At 42.1% G+C, this 17,735-nt stretch overlaps 2 protein-coding genes across 2 annotated transcripts in view; both read right to left on the reverse strand.

The window, feature by feature from the left end:
- Positions 1 to 1,158: 1,158 nt before the first annotated feature.
- Positions 1,159 to 17,735, reverse strand: part of LOC120838683 (4-coumarate--CoA ligase 1-like) — a 273,015-nt gene continuing 256,438 nt past the window's right edge. Inside the window, exon 9 of the mRNA XM_042291430.1 lies at positions 1,159 to 1,286. Within this exon, the coding sequence (XP_042147364.1) occupies positions 1,159 to 1,286 (128 nt within the window). The remainder of the gene's footprint in view (positions 1,287 to 17,735) is intronic.
- Positions 5,633 to 6,851, reverse strand: LOC121836755. Its single transcript, XM_042291918.1, has one exon. It carries the CDS (start codon positions 6,803 to 6,805, stop codon positions 5,633 to 5,635), a length of 1,173 nt encoding a protein of 390 aa, XP_042147852.1. The 5' UTR covers positions 6,806 to 6,851.

Genomic DNA, 17,735 nt, shown 5'->3' on the forward strand with positions numbered 1-17,735 from the left:
TGCTTTCACAGGTGCCCCCTGCGGGGAGCGGCATGACGTGCGGCTAGAGTTGTGAAAATCGGCTGCTTTGAGAGTATTGCCAACGTCAGTAGTACCAAACACTTTACGAGCGTCGTTATGGTGGAACCGACCTCAAGGAGGGATAACTAAAAATGTGTCGGCGGCCGTCGACGTCAGAGGAGTGAAAGAAAAAGCCCCAAAGCCCTACAGCTGTGCCTCTGACTGGATGCACTATTAGGGAAAGTGAAGCTGCGGGACTTAAGCCTTCTGTCCATCTTGGCACTGTTGGAGAATTTCCGCGTGAAGGGCTCTGTACATGGCTTTCGAGTTGGAATTAGCTCTGGCTAAACAGTGAAGAATGTTGAGGTATTTTTTTAGTTTTGCGCCGACGAACAAAACAGTGTTTGAACTTCAGAAATTAAAAACACGTCAGTTAAAGAAAAAAAAAAGAAAACAGCATAAATGTTTATATTTGTTATTTTTACCCGGTTTTAAGTTGACCCGATTCACCATTTAATCGGGATTAAAGCATCAATTGATTAATAGGAAGGTTAATCTATCAATCACGCAGCCTTTTTCAATAGTTTTTTTTTTACTCGTTGAGAGCAGAGCTGTCTTTTTTGTATTCACTGCTTCACCAAGTTTCCCTGTCATTCGTAGCTTTTTGGACGCTGAGCTAGAGATGATCATAGACAAAATATTCAGGTAGAAAAAGAGAGAAAAAAAAACAACCTTTTTCAACTATAACGGTATGCCAAAACACCCCCGAATGGTGCAACCTCTCCCTCTCTCGGCGTACTGCGATTTTACCCTTCCGGCCGTCGGGCGCAAAGGAAGCATATTTTGGATGTGATAATTAATGTCTTCTAGAATGCAATGTTGCCAAAATTTACCAAACTTGCGGCACACCAAAAAGAACATATCACTCATCACAATGACAACGATTAATGTGAAACAGAAAATACGATAAAAAACTTGTGAAATTGTAAAAAAAAGCATACTCATCATGCGTGAAATATTTATTGAAGTCAGTCATCTATTGATCCAACAGCATAATGAACTCAAAATGTATTAAAACAATAACGTAAAAAACAATTGCATATTATGCTGCTTGAGGCAACGTGGTTTACGAAAGTTGTCTATTTTCCCGAAAACGGATCAGCCGCGTACACTGCTAGCCAGAGTGTCGACGAGCTCCTTCTTGCGAACCTTTCCGGTTTCCGTTTTCGGAAGAGATTCCATGAAGAAGACGCCCCCGTAGAGATGTTTGTGCCGAGCACAAGTTCCTTCGGAGAAAATAGAAACCGTTATTTTGATTAGAGTTAGACCTGCGAAGATAAACTATTAAAGATAAGCGTCGCCCATGTACATGTACGGCCCTACCCCCAAGGTAAGCCTGATGAATCGCAAAGCCCTGAAATTTGCGTTGAGGATCTGGTAGTTGCCGGTTTATTAGCACAAGGGCAACTAAGGCATATAAATATATATATATATATATTTTTTTTTTGAAAGTGAGCATGTTGTTATGGTATGAAGACAAAAGAAAGACAGCATAGAAGGACAAAACATCTTTTGCCAGCGTCCAAGAATTTTAATCTGAAATTTCAGATTCTCAGTCACCTAGTGCGGACGCAGGTATGATTTTATACAGTTTTACGCGACATCATCCAACATATTATATAAAAATATTAGAATGACTGGCTGCTCAGATCTTCGGCCAGGGGACATACGCGGTGCGAGATCTTGATTTAGAGAACGCTCGCTAATATGTAATAATTTATCACTGCGATGCGAAGGATCCGCGAGCGGCGATGTAATGGCCTTCTCCTCCTGGTCAACTATTTCTTCCAAATGTTTCGGGGTAAATGTCATTAAGGGGGATTCAACCGCTCGTCACTCAATGGGCAAATTTCGCTACACAAGCCTGGGTTTCAGGAATGCACGATAGTATTCATTCTTTTGGGGGTTACTTATGATAACGTAATGAAGGTTGTACACTCTTGGATTTTTCTTTCAGAGCGCTGAAGATCTTTAATAAAATCCAGAAATATGACCGTTTCGATTGTTTTTAGCGCGTTTTGAGGCATTTTTTGAAAATACAATTATTTAGAAGAGAAACGTGACAAAACGCTTGGCCGTACGTACTGGGGGTGCCTCTAACCTTAATTTTAAGACCATGACAAGAAAGCAAAATATTGTTGTATTTCCATATTTGTAAACAAAATCACCCTGTTAATTTTATTTCCAACTTGTTAAACGAGGTGGCGACACTAGTACTAAATGCCTCAAACCGGTTATTTTCTTGCTGTTGCAAGTGGCCTCAAATGCGTCAGTGCACGAAGCCCGTGTCTCGAGCGGCCCTTGGAAGGAGCTGTCGGCGCAGTACTGAAATGAGCGGCCCTTGGAAGCGAATGACAGCGGAGCATCCACTCCTCGCACGTATTTTGCGCGTTTCCACAACAATGGTTGGCGCTACTTGTAAGTGTGAATTTTATCAAATGAATTTAGTCTGCACTTGCCAGCAGTGCCTTCAACTTATGGAATTTACGAGAATAATTCGAGTGCAACATTGCTTTGTCTATTTAAGTGTTTCTTTTTCGCCGAGAGGCAGACAGACGGAAAGTGTCCTTTCTTGCCATACCCATTGCCAATCTTGTCAGCTGCTGTGCACTTGGCGCGCGATTGTGTACGAGTAGTAGAGCCGCGCCACTTGCTTGGAGAGAGAACTCCTTGGTACAGTTCACGGGTGGGAAACGGTTGCTCCTTAAAAGGTTAAAACAGCGCAAAAAACGACGGACAGGGTAAAGAAGGACACAGGCAGAGCGCTGTTTCAACATTTTAAGTATGACATACCAACTCGCCCAGGCTTCAACTTTAGCAACATTTGGTTGCTTCTTGTTGCTTTTGACTCGACGCGCAGATGTGTAGACCTCGCCACGCAGAAGTGTGGACCTCGCAGCTAAATGAGGCATGCTTAGGGTCGGTACTCTCCTCTCCAATATTGCTGTGGGCGCCGCCATCTTAATGCTTGTACAGAGCAGATGCAACTGCCGATCGTCAAGATTCAAAAGTGCGACTTCCTCGGCATTTGATTCGGTGTTAGGAAGCTCATGTAATATTGCTTTGCTCTGTCGCGAAGCGTTTAAACATTTGTGGAAGACGTAAAAGCGTTTCCTGGGATTTCAGATAAATTTTTAGATAACTGGCAGCCATGATCTTAAGCCACAGTATGGACAAGTGTCGCTGCCCTGAAGCGTAGCTTAATTAGTGGCGCTAGGAAAGATCATGGCGGAACAGCGCAGCACTGAGCTAGATTTCAGACGCCATGTTCCTCTTTATATAGTGCCACTAAATAAGCTACTCTTCAGAGTAACGACACTCGTTCATATCGTGGGTTAAGGTCATGGTCGCCAGCAGGGATGGGCAAAATACATGCAAATATGTATCGAAATACAAATACAAAATACTTCCTCAAAAATGTATTTAATTACACATCTAATTACATTTACAAAAAAGCATTAATTACAAGATACAAATACAACCAAATGTATTCAGTCTCCTCCAAATACTTTTCCAAATACATGCCTCAAAATTTGCTTCAGCGACTTCAGGGCACCTGCAACGGGTTTCTGGGTATCTCATTCTAATTTTGCAACGCACACTCGGGAGTTAGTGTGAGAGGCTCTAGTAAGGTAATAAAAATATAATCACAAAAAAAATGTAATGAGCTTGGACGTAATAGATGAAAAAAGTACAGAGCTTCGAGCAGCTTTTTTCGTCGATTACATTTTGGTACAGACCCACAAGGAACCGAGACGACCAACACGGGCAGCAGTAGCTAGATAATTTTTTTATTGTTGCCATTTGCACCAGTTACGAAAATCTGGACGACCCGCGCATTTAGAATGTTCCAAGCAAAAATATGGATTAAAATCAGGCTGGAAAGCATCACAAGTTGTCACAGGCACTTATTTAGCCAGTCTGCCTGTGAACGTCGATTTCGTCACAATTCTTGCCCTGGACTAGCACCGCAATCACGAAGTCACTAAACGCTTGTGCTTGATTGAGAGACACTGCATTCGGTGCAGAACGCAGTTTTCTTCCTGCACTGGACAGTGCCTTTAAAATGAAGTGGGAGGAAAAAAAGAAAAAATCCCTATAGATGAATAAAGGATGGAGACTATATCTTACAATTACATGCATTAAAGCAAGAATTGTAACTTTGGCAATGACATTTATTTAACGTAATAGAGGCAAGTGCCTCGGGCGCCGGGCGTGCCCGGGCGCCCGCGGTGAGCGAGACGCGAACTGCCTCAGGACTGGTGTATGAAGAGATGAAGAGTGTCTTGGTTTGTTGTTGCCGTTGGCGTTGAGATGAAGAAAGAGCAGCTTTGGACATGTCTTAGGACGAGCAAAATGAGTCGTGACAATAAATTTGAGGGGTGTATTTTCGCCCACAAAATTGTATTTAATTACAATTGTATTTGAAATATCCACGTTTTAGTATTTAAATACACAGGTCAAATACATTACCCCATTTGTAATTAAATACAAATGCAAAATACACAAAGTATTTGAATTACGTATTTCAAATACTTGTATTTGAAATACTGCCCATCCCTGGTTGCCAGTTATCTGAAGATTCATCTGAAATCCCAGGAAACGCTTTTTCGTCCTCCAAAAATGTTTAAACAGTTCGCGACAGAGCACAGCAATATTATACGGGCTTCCTAACACCGAATCTAATGCTAAGGAAGTCGCACTTTTGAATCATGACGATCGGCACTCGCGTCTGCTCTGCGCATGCACCAGAATGTCGGCGCCCACAAATATGTTGAAGAACAGAGTGACGATACTCTAAGCGCAGCTCATTTAGTGGCTCTAGTCCTTCCCAGAAGTGGCGCGCGGCACGTGTCTCGAGCATTTCCACAAAAATGATTGGCGCCGCTTTTCCCAGGATAGGTGGGCTTTACTCCACACAACCTGGGTGCGGGTTTGCAAACCAGTATTTAGACGAAGAGCAGGCCGATATAGGACATACGAAGTGCAAAACTGCCACTTCACTTCTTTTTTGTTTTCTAGCTCGAAATTGACCTCCAATATATATATATATATATATATATATATATATATATATATATATATATATATATATATATACATAAACGAAATTGTGCAGATGAATGAACCGTACTTCATCCAATGAATTAAAGAATCCAAGTTTCCAGGAACCCGCCGAAAGTCAAAAAACGGCGGAGCCAGGATTTGAACTCTGAGCCTCCCAATGTCCGGTCGGGTGTGCTAACCACTACACCACTCCACCTTTTATTTTTATTTTTTAATAAATGGAAGTTCACTAATAGCTATTCAGCCAAGTCCAACAGTACACACACAAATAACACAAAAGGTCGAAAAGTCACAGTCCACTTCACACAACATGGCACCCACACATGCTAACCCATGGAGCACAGGCACAGGCCACCAGTCACCAGAATCTCACACACGCGCACGTGAATCACGTTGGGCGACAAACACACATATTTAGTAGTTCTGTACAAGGTAAAAGGTTACATTGGCTAGAATTTACCATTCACCCAACGCATAAACAGTGATATTTACATATTTACGCAATTTAAAAGTGCGGTAGGTTTAAGCACGCATCAAAGAGGCTAAACCAATCTGGCACCGGTGGGCGGGCCTCGTACACACTTCGCACATTCGCTATCTCTTCAATGAAAAGCGATCTGGTCGTCCGGGGCTGTTCGGCATTTCTGTCGATCATCCGGCACTTCCACAAGCTATGCAGCCCAAGAAGCATAAATAAATCGTAAGGGACAACTCCATGTTGTTCAACGGGGAGAAATCGTATACTGTGTTCTGTGAAGTCGATATCCTTTTTCAGTGTTCGTTGGAGAACGTCCCAAAAGTACACTGCGTCATTACAGTATATGAAGCAGTGTTCAATGGTTTCCGGTTTGTTGCATAATCGACAGTTAATAGACCATGGAACGAAAAACCCTCTTTCCTGTAGCCACGTTTTAACCGGAAGTGTGGAAGTGTGTAATTGAAAAAAAAATGTTTTTGCAGTAGGCGATACACACATCTTTTTAACTCTTTTCAAAACATCCTGTCCAGGGCTGTCATTAAACCTTGATCTATAAGTCGGTAGTGGGAAAAAATTTTCAACTAAGGCCTGAGACAAACATTTTCTAGAAACACTAAACAAGTATTCCAAAGAAAACCGGACATTTAAAAACAACAACGTGTCTACAACTTCTTTCCAAAATCCTCTTAGAACACACGAAACGTCATCCGTCGTTGAAACTATCAAAAAGGGCAAATGCGGCGCAAGCTTCGTCTGAACTAGCGAGGCCAGTAGCGGATGTCTGATATTCCTAAAGAAAAATAATCTAGATACAAGTTGGCGGACAAATAAGTGGGCAAGACCCAACCCTCCACACTCAAGGGGGAGGAATAAATTGTCTCGCCTCATCCGTTCCCACGAGGAACTCCAAATGAAAGTCGCGAAAAGTCGATGGAACGCTTGTATACGTGGGCGGGCACAGTGGAGGACTTGTAACACGTACACAAGTTTAGACGCAAGGAAAATATTGCACACGGCAGCCTTAGTAAAAATGAAAAGGTTTCGCACCCTCCAGGCATCTATTTTCCGTTTAATGTTTGTGGCAACTGACGTCCAATATAGCCCACTGTTCCTGGCCTGGTCTAGGGGTACGCCAAGGTATTTTATTGATGGCTGATTCCAGTGGATCCCTGCAAATTTGGATGGTGTTGTTCCCCACATGCCTAGCCAAAATCCGCTGGACTTGTCATTATTGACCGACGCACCGGTGACTGTGCAAAATTTCTGCGTTACGCGTAGAGCTTCTTCTACACTGTCTTTGTCGGCACAAAAAAGGGCAACGTCGTCGGCATAAGCCAACAACTTCACTTCGGAGAAACAATATTGGTACCCACGAATATTGAGGTTTGTCAGCACGCTTAGGCAAACAGGTTCCAAGTATAAGGCAAATAGAAGAGGAGATAGAGGACATCCTTGTCTTACTGAAGACCTTATAGCAATGGGATCGGAGAGAGTGTTATTAACTATGATCCTGGTGGAGCAGTCCTTGTAACATAATTTAACGCCGGAGAGGATGGTGTCTCCGATATTGAGGTGGGCAAGGACTTGAAACAAAAATGAATGGCTGACTCTATCGAAGGCCTTTGATAGATCGATTTGTACTAATGCAACTTGGTCATTTGCCTTCAGTCACACAGTCGAGTACAGACCTGGCAATGTGCACATTATTCTGAATAGTTCTCTCCCGTATTCCGCAAGTCTGGTGTTCTCCAATTAAGTTGTGAGCTACCTCGTGAATTCTTTCGGTGAGTAATTTTGCAAATATTTTGTAGTCAACATTACATAATGATATTGGTCTGTAGCCTGTAACTTTTCTCAACACTGCTTCGTCTTTGCTCTTTGGTATTAAGACAGTATGTCCTTGGTAAAAAGTAGGCGGAAGCATTTTTTATTTATATCCAACGCGGAATACATCAAGCAGCACTGGAGCTAATAAGTCAATAAATGTTTTATAGAACTCTGCACCCAGACCATCAGGACCAGGTGTCTTGTTCGCGGGTAGTGCGTTTATGGCATTTCGCACTTCTTCTAATGTTAGGTCACCGTCTATCATAGTTCTTTCTTCCTCTGATAAGACTGGTAAAAGTGAAAGCAACTCTTCTGCGCCTGTCTCGTCTCCTGTTGATATTATTTTACCGAAGAGGTTGTTGTAATGTTCAAGAATGACGTCTAAGATGCCGGGGGTATCAGACATGTCACTCTTAAAAAAAAAGGAGTAGTACTTCGTCCTTTTTGGGGACTAAATCGATGTCACTGAGAGTGATCCCCCAAAAACGGCAAAACCCCGGTTTAGTCCCTCCCTTTTCTTTTAGTCCCTTTCCATTGATCCCTTCAGGTCAAAGTTTTGAACCGTTAAGAGGAGTGCTTTTGATCCCTACAGCAGGGCATCAGGGACTAAAGTTAACTCTGCAGGGGATTAATATTATGGTCCCTTGAGCGCCGTCGTGTTTATAATTGGGGGAGTAACTTTGATCCCTTTGGGGATCAACAGTGGTGATTGGGGGACTAACTTCTTTTTTATTGGGGACTAAAGTTCGTCCCTTTGGGGATTAATTTTGCCACTTAAAGGGATGATATTTATAGTGACGGGGGAGTAACTTTCGTCCCTTTGAGGATCACTTTTGACCCTTTTAGGGATTAATTTTATAGTATTGAGAGGGTAATTTTCGTCCTTTTGTGAACGAATTTTGACACTTTTAGAGCCGAAATTACTAGTAATGAGACCCTTTAGCTGTGAATAGGAGTGAAAGGTTTGCGGCATTGAACAGCTTCCTATTCAGAAAAGGCAGATTGTGCAACTTGTTTGAAAAGGTATATCTTCTGAAAAGTTGCACAAAGTGTCTTTTCAGAGCAGGGAGGTATTCAATACCTCAGACCTTTCACTCCCATTCACAGCTAAATAGTGCAGTACATATGAAAAGTCGCACACCTTTATTTGGAAAAAGCAAGCCTTCGTTGTGAAAGAAGCTGCGAAGACTGGATATGCGGACAACACTCGTAGAACTTTCAGGCATGTTTTTTTACAGCTAACATCACCATTTTACGAAACGTTGCGCCAGCTATCTGTAGAAAAAAAACTAGCACTTTCATTGTGGAAATATATTTATTCTAGAACTACACAACACCGTAAATGAAAACAATTGCACATCACAAGAAAGTATACAAGAAAATACTGCCATCTTGGCAGTGAAGAACTTGCCGAAATTTTACATGACTAGCATATATATAGGAATCTACAATGGTTCTTAGTGCTGCTGAGCGAGCCCGAAAAATTGGTGCCTGCACATTAAAAGTTAAAGCATGCACTGAATGTGCATGTTACCTGTTGAAATTGTAAGGAATTTCGCCTCCTTCCTGTGAAAAATTAGACGAACTTGCCAGGGCCTACGGTAGACATGCTTGCAGCGTTAGCAATGCTTGTAAACTGCGACGTCATTTTGTTCTAAGCAAGGGAAGCAGAAGGCGATCTCATCTGCTCGTGTGCCTACCGGGAGTTACAACCATCGCTAACTCTATCATCTGCAGACATGACTGCTATTGACACTGGCCAGTTTGTTGGTCTTATTTTCCATGTGAAGGGAGCTAAGCTTTGAAATTTCTGCAGGAAAAATTCACATTTGGTGAAATCTTAATTGAGCTTTCTACATGCAGGATCTGATTGTTCTGGCTCGTTTCACAGCACTAAAACATATTGTAGACACCCTAATATCCATTCAAAAATAAGAAAACTTGTAGAGAAAAAAAAAGCTAGCAAGAGACAGCTCTTTTTAATGTCGTTTGTTCCCTTTTTTAATGAAAATGACTATAAAAAATCAAACACCTTAGTAAAAGAGCTCCCAATCATAAAATGTGAGGCAGTAAAATTACTAGTATATTTATAAATTTAAAAAAAAGATAAAAACCTGGGAAAGGTTTTTGGCCTGTAGGAACATATCTGCTCAGGAAATTACTAGTATATAAGATGACTCAAGTCCCCAGGCTCGACCTAAAATGGACCGTAAAACTTGACGCCTGCACGTAGCGATCTAAATTTTTCGTCATAGGTGTATTTCACAGGTCGTTTTTTTAATTACAAAGCGTAGCTCTTTTTCTGTAAATAATAGGGCGAATAAACTTGCCACGGTCTACGACGCGAAGGCGACGATTTTTACGGTCCATTTTTGATCGAGCCCGGTGACTTGGGTCACCCTATGTTATAAAAGAAATAAAAAAAAAACAGAACAAAAAATTTGCTATGGGTTTTAGTTAGACCTTCAGGAATGCATGTGTTCAAGAAAGTAAAAATAATGTTCACTTAAATGCGAATGCATTCCTTCAATGCATTACACAAGCCCAGAACAACATTCTTTTAACAACATGTGCGGAAAAAAACTTTTTTTTTTTTAATTTAGGTTGATCAGCAGCCTTGTGTCCATGCAGCCCAGCTTTGAATGTTTGAGACCTACAAGTCTCTCTAAACAAACAAATGTGCAAAAATATTTAACGAAGTACTGAAGGTCCAAAACCCCTGCCAGGCAGAAACGAAGTGCCACAGCTTCCAGAGGGCCCTCTGTCTCATAAGCCAGATTTACAAAAAGCACACTGCAGCGCTCTGTTGGGGTCCTGGGACACACTTCGATGGAATAGACTGCGGGGAACGTCTGGAACAAAGGTTGGGAATTAAAACAAATAATAAAATCGAAGGCTTTCTGACAAAAAGAGAGGCCTGCCCTTAGAGCAGATACAAGTAACTGATGATAAGAAGATACAGGTAACTGATAGACTACCTGAAACAGGTTCAGTACATACTCCCTAAACCTAACACGCCCAAACCAGTTACCCTAATATTGTTCTTGGCAAATCAAAGCTAAATTGGTCATTGGAGCAGCTGGAATATCCTCTCCAGGCTAGGTCATCATCGGGTACCCAAACTTCACCACGTTGTTCGACTGGTGAGCAAAGGAGTAGCACAAACAACGCAAAAGATGGACCATCTCCGGTCAACAGTAAGTTTCGGGAGCACTGCGATATCTAAAACTCCTAGATGCGGTTGATGTATATGAAAAGGCTCTTAACACGGATTCATCTAATGCCTTGCATTAAAGCCAGAAAGGTATTTCGTTTATAACGAAAAATTCAGCCTTCAGGCTCAAAATACAAACGTGAGATTGTCATTTACGGATATTGTTGATCATATTCAGCCCATATCTGAACAGGACGGGTATATTTCAAATTTCGTTAAGTATCCCTTTAAAATATTTTCATACCACAGAGCACAGACACTTCAGAATTGTTTTGTCCTACCACCAACTACACTATACTCTGTATCACCTTAGGGCGCAGCGGAGGCTGCGAGCCATCAGAGCAAATCCAAAGCTGTGCGGGTGTCATGTGTCCTTAGAGAGTGGGCGCGGCGACATGTGTTATGTGCTATGTTCAAAGAGCACGATTAAATGGGATTGCTCTTAGCATCCGCTGCATCCGGACATAGGGTGAAACAGTAATACCGTGCAGTCAAATCCTACCAGGTGAGAAATAAGGGCCTGATTTTGTTTCCTCATATGCACACAGTTAATAACAGAATAATCACCCATCCTAGTAGATTGTTTTTTTAAACTAATCCTTTCAATTGTGCTTAGTGCCAAGTGTCACAGCAATTCAACACAAAATATGAAGGCTCTATTTTAGCATCACATCAGTAATGCAAATTTATATTTCTTTTTAAATACAGCCATTCCCCCATTTTTTTAATGTTACTCATCACCAGACGGTCACTCACAATTTAAAATTAATGTACAGAAGCATTTGGAATTTCAGATGCCGTACAGATAACTGTTAGATATCTCGAATTTAATTTACATAGTTTGCACCCACCTATCACATGAACTGAGTCGGCACCAATTCGGTTGCAATAGAAAGCTAGCTGGATTGGGACTTCCGCTAACAGTCAATGAAGGCTAAATTGTAAAGCAGGTATACCTTGTTTCTCCGATTCTTTAACATCATCCATCCTTTCAGCAGTCTGGTAGAAAATGTCCGGCTTTGTCTTGCCCTGTCAGTTCAAGGGCGGTCGCCAGGTTTTCTGAGGCAATTTAAAAAGAGAGTTGCTCGGCATCGACGCTTGTGATGCGATTAAACTCAGCAAAAATCTGAAATAAAAATAGATGACCTTTAGTGAGCCAATAAATTGTAAACTACCCTGTAGAAAAGCAGGAGATAAGAAAAAAAAGATTCCCAATTTATTATGAGAAACAGAATCGTAATTGCAAAGATGTCAGTGGGATAATAAAAGACTCGTGGTGCTTGCTTTTGCCATGGAGGAAGTGCCAGTTAATAAGACTATGATGTTGTTATCAGTTTTCTGAAAGTAATTCGTTCCAAGCACATCTCATTATGCTTGTGATCACATTTAGTTTTGCCCGTGCTTTGAGAAGTGCTGTTAATACTTACTTTAAAATAAACAAAGGAATAAAAACAAGTATGAAGTACCCAATTTTCCACATAAGCCAACTAATTCAGAATGTGCAGTGTTTTTGGTTGGCCAGTTACGATCAGATTCATCTCAGCTGCACCAAATCTCGCTCAGCAGGAGGAACCTACCAAAATATAAAGCTATTTGCTCGGTTTCCTAGCCCTCCACAAATATAACTAAAACGCAAGTATTTTCTTTTAATGCTGCTATAAAAAAGGCAAGCAAGAAGTGGCCTATGAGGAGAAGTTTTTTTAAAGGCATGTTGAACTTGAATAATTCCCACTGAATTGAGCAACAGGGCAAGGACAGTGTGCTTGCTCTCTTGAAAACTTCCAACAGGTTGGCAGGGCAGTGCCATTTTAAACCTTGTTATCACATTGAGTATGCTCTCAGATCCAGCCAGCTGTCGATCATAAAACTGGTGACCATGCTTTCTGCACATACTCATGTGCATGAGGGCAGGGTCAGGTAATGAAATACTTGTCCCGAGAGCCCAAAGTTTCTGCCAACCCGTAAGCTGAGCCCTTGGAAGGAAATTAATAGCAAAAGACGAACGGCTTCATTTACTGCAAATGTGCTGAAAAAGAAAAGTGTAATACAACAAAGGGTAAAGTGCACCTTTTTTATATCTTCTGCATCTTGAAGCCTTACAATGATCTCGCAGAACAGGGCCGGTCTTAGTTTTCCTTCAGTCACCATGAGAACAGTTGGCAGGTTTTCTGAGGCAACATTCATAAATCGCTCCTTTGCCTTGGCGCCAGTACTAATACAAAAAGACACTGCAAAGATCTGCAAGAAACATTATTTTCACATTTTCAGTCTACTTGAAGATATTTGTAAACTGCTCTTTTTAAAAGAAATAGCGAAAAAAATCATGACTTATCAGTTGTAACAAAATCGTAATTGATGTAAGTGGGATAAAAAAGGAGACCCATCATGGTGCCAGACTTCACCATGACAGGACTAACGGCGCATTTATGCCAGGACTGGAGCCGCAACTGCAAAGCAGATCTGTGCGTTGAGGAACATTTTCCCCAACCGCGTCACCGAGATCTCCCTGCAGGAGCTTCCATTCGCGAGCAGCGCGAATGCACCATAATGGGGGTGGTAGTGGTCTTATCAGGGAACTTACTGCTCCTAAAAGCATGAGCAACATCGTTAGTAAGCAACATATTACCTGGTCTTTAGGGCTTTAGGGCTGGATAGTCGTCTACGGTGTTGAAGATTGTAGGGTGTATGCTGATGTACCCTCCTTGCCAAAAAAGTCCTCTCCATGGCATCTTTCACCATCTCCATATACGTAGTAGCTCCCTTCCTTTCTCTTCTCATTGCGTCCATGTGGCCGGCTATGAAATTTCAATCTTCAGTCGTGGGCGAGGATGCTTGCAGCTTCTGAAAATTAGAAGGAACGAAGTAAACCAACCTTGAACATAGTAAAAACACTCAGAGATTTCGAAAAAGAAAGGACAGGCAGGCATAGTCTTAATTAACTAGCACCAGCTTGTTTTCGCCGTAAACCTCATAAATAAACCCTTTTCCATATGTCTGTTCTCCACCAGTGGTCGAATTTTTTTTTTTTGCTACATCAAAAGTATTTCTTTAATAACATTCAAGAGACAAAGCCTACAAGTGCGAAATCAATAGTTTAATGAGCTCAATAATCAAAGATTACTCAGTTAGTTCAATCAAAGATTACTCAGTTAGTTCAATGCCTCCTAGATCGCAAGGCTTTAGTGTTGCTGGATTCTACCCCCTCTCATAGGTCATCGCAAGGCTGACTGGAAAAAGTGCTGCATTTGCATTCAGCTGGAACACGTATTCTCACCAACTGAACACGAGTTCTAGGCCAATGCTAACATAGCACTGTCCACTATATACCCTGCACTGAAATATGATAACCGAGAAAGAAAATTAAGGGCTAAGGTATTGGTATTTAGGAGGTGCTAGGCCAACTCAAAATTAAAGTGTCCTTTAAATGAAGCTATAGCAACATTTTGTGTCGTGATAACTGTTCATGGCATGTGCAAATTTATTTTTACGTGACTTGTTTTTATTTTTGATTGTAGCTACTTCTGTTCCAAAATGACGATGCTATGTGGTAATACCCTATTATTTATGTAAGATACTGTCATAAAGCATAGTGTCTGTCATAACCAGAATTTATTAATGCGAAATCGAATGACAGTCAAGACGAGAAAATTGCACCCTAAAGGACCCCTGAAAAAAAAAAAATATTTTAAACAGTTTATAAGGGACACAAGTGCCAAAAAAAATAAATTTTGCGCAAAAACATTTTTTAGCAATATTGACGGCGCGAGATTAATTTTCTATTAATTTCATGACGTCACAGAATAATAATACGCAATTTTCGCGTCAATAAGATTGGCATACCATTTCTCCATCTGAACGCGATAGCCAAGGCAATCCACCTCTCCCCCCGCACCCGAAAGAAAACAAGTGGAAAGGACGTGAGTACCGACTAAATCGCGTCTCGACCTACAAATTTAACAGTGACCCATGACCTGTCGATTTTTTTTTTGTTTGTTGCATATTTAATATTGTTCACTTGTTACTATATTAATATCTTTATTTTATGTATGTGCCTCTCCCCCTCTGTCATGCCTTCGGGCGCTGCATGTATTTTCAATAAATAAATAAAAGAATAAATGAATAAATAAATATTACTCTAAATTATTTTTTGTTGTTTATTCGCGTAAAATTTATTTTTCGACACGCGTGTCCTAACCAGACTGTTTGAAAATGCTCAGAGTCCAAAGCAATGAAAATGCTCAGAGCGCAAAGGAAACACAGCTATCAATAACAAGCATAAAAAAAAAAAAAAAAAAAAAAAAAAAAAAAAAACTTTTGAACGAAGATCACAAGAGCAGCTTTGAAGAACACAACACACATTTCGAAGCCACGAGCACAAGTTACACAGGGCGAAAGCAAACTCCGAAGTGAGGATCTCAGAAGCAGAAGTATTACAAGACAAAACACCTCTACGCTGGGCTCTATAAACAATAGTATCGTTACAGCGTTCAAGTTCAATTCCAATTTGGTGATTCCCGACCATGGTTGAAACTATAAACTGTGCCGCAGAGCCGACCAGCATCGGCCGAAACATAGAGGGCCGAAAGACGCTCGGAAACCCGCAGAGAAAGTAAAAACATAAAATAAGGCTTCACTAAACGCGCGCGTGCACGACTTCGCGGCACCGCTCAATTTCGTCGATACGTGCTCCTACAACGTTTCGTCGACTTTGTTTTGTTTCGTTCACCACGGGGATTGCATTATTGGTTTAATTTCGTTCGCCGCAAACCTACCTCAACTAAAGCGGACTTGCCCAGGCAACTGATACGCCACAAATGAATTGGCGATCGCCGCTTTCAAACCGTCCGCACTACGCGCTGAAACCCTTCGCTCCGCTCGGAGACACTTTAATATTGATCGAGAACATGTTTATTTACGCATATCGGATACGACCATACATTTCGCCTAAGAGCGTAAGCGCGAAACTTTACTCTCGAGGCGCGAACTCGCACCAGGCCTCATGCGACCCGCAACGGTTTCGTCAAGCTCGCATCGCCTTGGTCGCCGACCGAGGCGATATGTGCGGAGAGACGCTTCCGATGAAGCGTCGCAAGGTTGGTCGATGAAACGAACACGGGTACTTTTCGATGAACCTAAGTGGCATTAAAACGCTGCTGCGTCGACGAAACCATCTGCCGGTGTTACATCGTTTGTTTGATGAACTGATTGCCGCCGGGTCTAGTTTTGAAGTGCTAGGCCTCGTTTGCACGCTAACATGGACGAGTACGAGCCCGACCGCGTCAGAGAGCGAGCGCCTATCGTACAGGGTAACCCTGCGACTTTATGAAGTACGTTCTGAAATGACTATAAGATTTCTGCTGCTCTACAAGTAGCCAAAGCCATCAAAACTCACCGTCCAATCGGTTGCCACTCCGACTGCATCCGACGACGCTTCCACCGCACCGCCACAGGTCAACTGGGTCAACCGTCACCTCCAGTTCAAACTCGGGCGCGCGCGCTGCAGTCGGAGAGTAGGTAGCCTCGTCTCCGGCGCCTCCGCGTCGCTCGGATTCCGTTCTCATGTTTTTCGCGGCCGGAAACATTCACCGAATATGCGCGTGTAGTCACAATTTCTAAATCCCGGGGCCAAAATCTTGTTTTGCCAAGGCTTCTTTCCAAAATAGCTACTCGAGTGATGCTTCGTCCACTTCATCGAAGGCTTGCGGCAGCCATTATTGGCGAGGGGACTAAAGTATTCGTTAGGGGATCAACTCCAGCGGGAGCAACGAAATGCCCGCGGGACGAACTGCTCGAGTTACCGCTTCTGAATAGAGGGCGCTAGGGTCGCGGGGATGAAAGATGGCGATTGGTGCCTTTGCGCACCTTTTTTTTTAAGAGTGCACGGAAGTGCCGTCGTGGTCAATCGCTAGGATTTGTTTTGATAGCGCGTACTGTCTTTCGTCATTTAAAGATCGCCGCGAAGGGGGTTCCTTTAGCAGAAACCTCTCCGATCGCGAACGAATGACTGCTCCTCTGTACTTCTCTGCATCATATCGCTGAAGCTGTGCCATGGTTATATTAATGTCCTCTGTGTAAGTTCCTGGACGCAAAGATTCCAGCTCATATAATGTAGTAAGTGTGTTAAGCAGTATTCGTCGGTCTTCCTTTCGTTCAAACGCAAGAAGACTAGAATACTCTATAGCCCAGTTCTTTACGTCTTGTTTAAACATATCCCACTTAGCAAAGATGGAAAGCATCGGGAGACATAGCACAGATGAGAGAATATCCGGAATGCGAATAGAGAAACGTTTCTCTGATAAGAGTGTGACATTAAATTTCCAAAGTTTCCATTGGGGGCGAAAAGATGACAGTTTTCTCTCCCCAATACATGTTGACACCAGACAGTGATCAGAAAAGAAAATAGGTTTTACATTATAATCACAAATTTTAGCGAATAATTCTCCGCGAACGTAAATTCTCTCAAGGCGAGCATGTGCTGAATTTTGAAAGTGTGTGTAATGCAAGTCTCCATTTTTGTGGTCACCAATGTCTACAAGATTGTTGTCTGCAACGATTGATCCCAGCACAGTTGCGCTTGAATCATACCTTGACGTTGGCTGCGAACGATCTCGGATATTGCATACACAGTTGAAATCTCCAAAAAGAATAATATTCCTATCTGTTATCAAATGGTGAGCTACGAAAGAAAAAAACACATTCCTAGCCGATACTGTATTAGGCGCATACACACACATAAACCGCCAATCCTCGCCGTCATACTTTAAGTCTCAGGAAATGAAGCGCCCCTCCTGATCAATGGTCAGGGAAATGGAGGAAAAGTCTCTAGCTTTCTTCAGGAACAGAAAGCATCCTGCTGAGGTGCCGCAAGCATGGCTTACACAAATTTCAAAATCAGCCAGGAAAGGTTCCAAGGCAACATCGGTCTCATGTTCTTCTGAAAGCTTAGTTTCCTGCACAGCAAGGATGTCGATCTGTTGGTGGTGTAAAAGCTGGAGAAGTTGATACTGTTTTCTTTTAGACTTTAAACCTCTAACATTTAGGGTGGCCACTCGAAGTGGAAGGGCGCTACTCATGACAGTCTATGGTTGG

This window comes from Ixodes scapularis, unplaced genomic scaffold (assembly GCF_016920785.2).
Source record: "Ixodes scapularis isolate PalLabHiFi unplaced genomic scaffold, ASM1692078v2 PGA_scaffold2__306_contigs__length_199485367, whole genome shotgun sequence".
Taxonomy (NCBI): Eukaryota; Metazoa; Arthropoda; class Arachnida; order Ixodida; family Ixodidae; genus Ixodes; species Ixodes scapularis.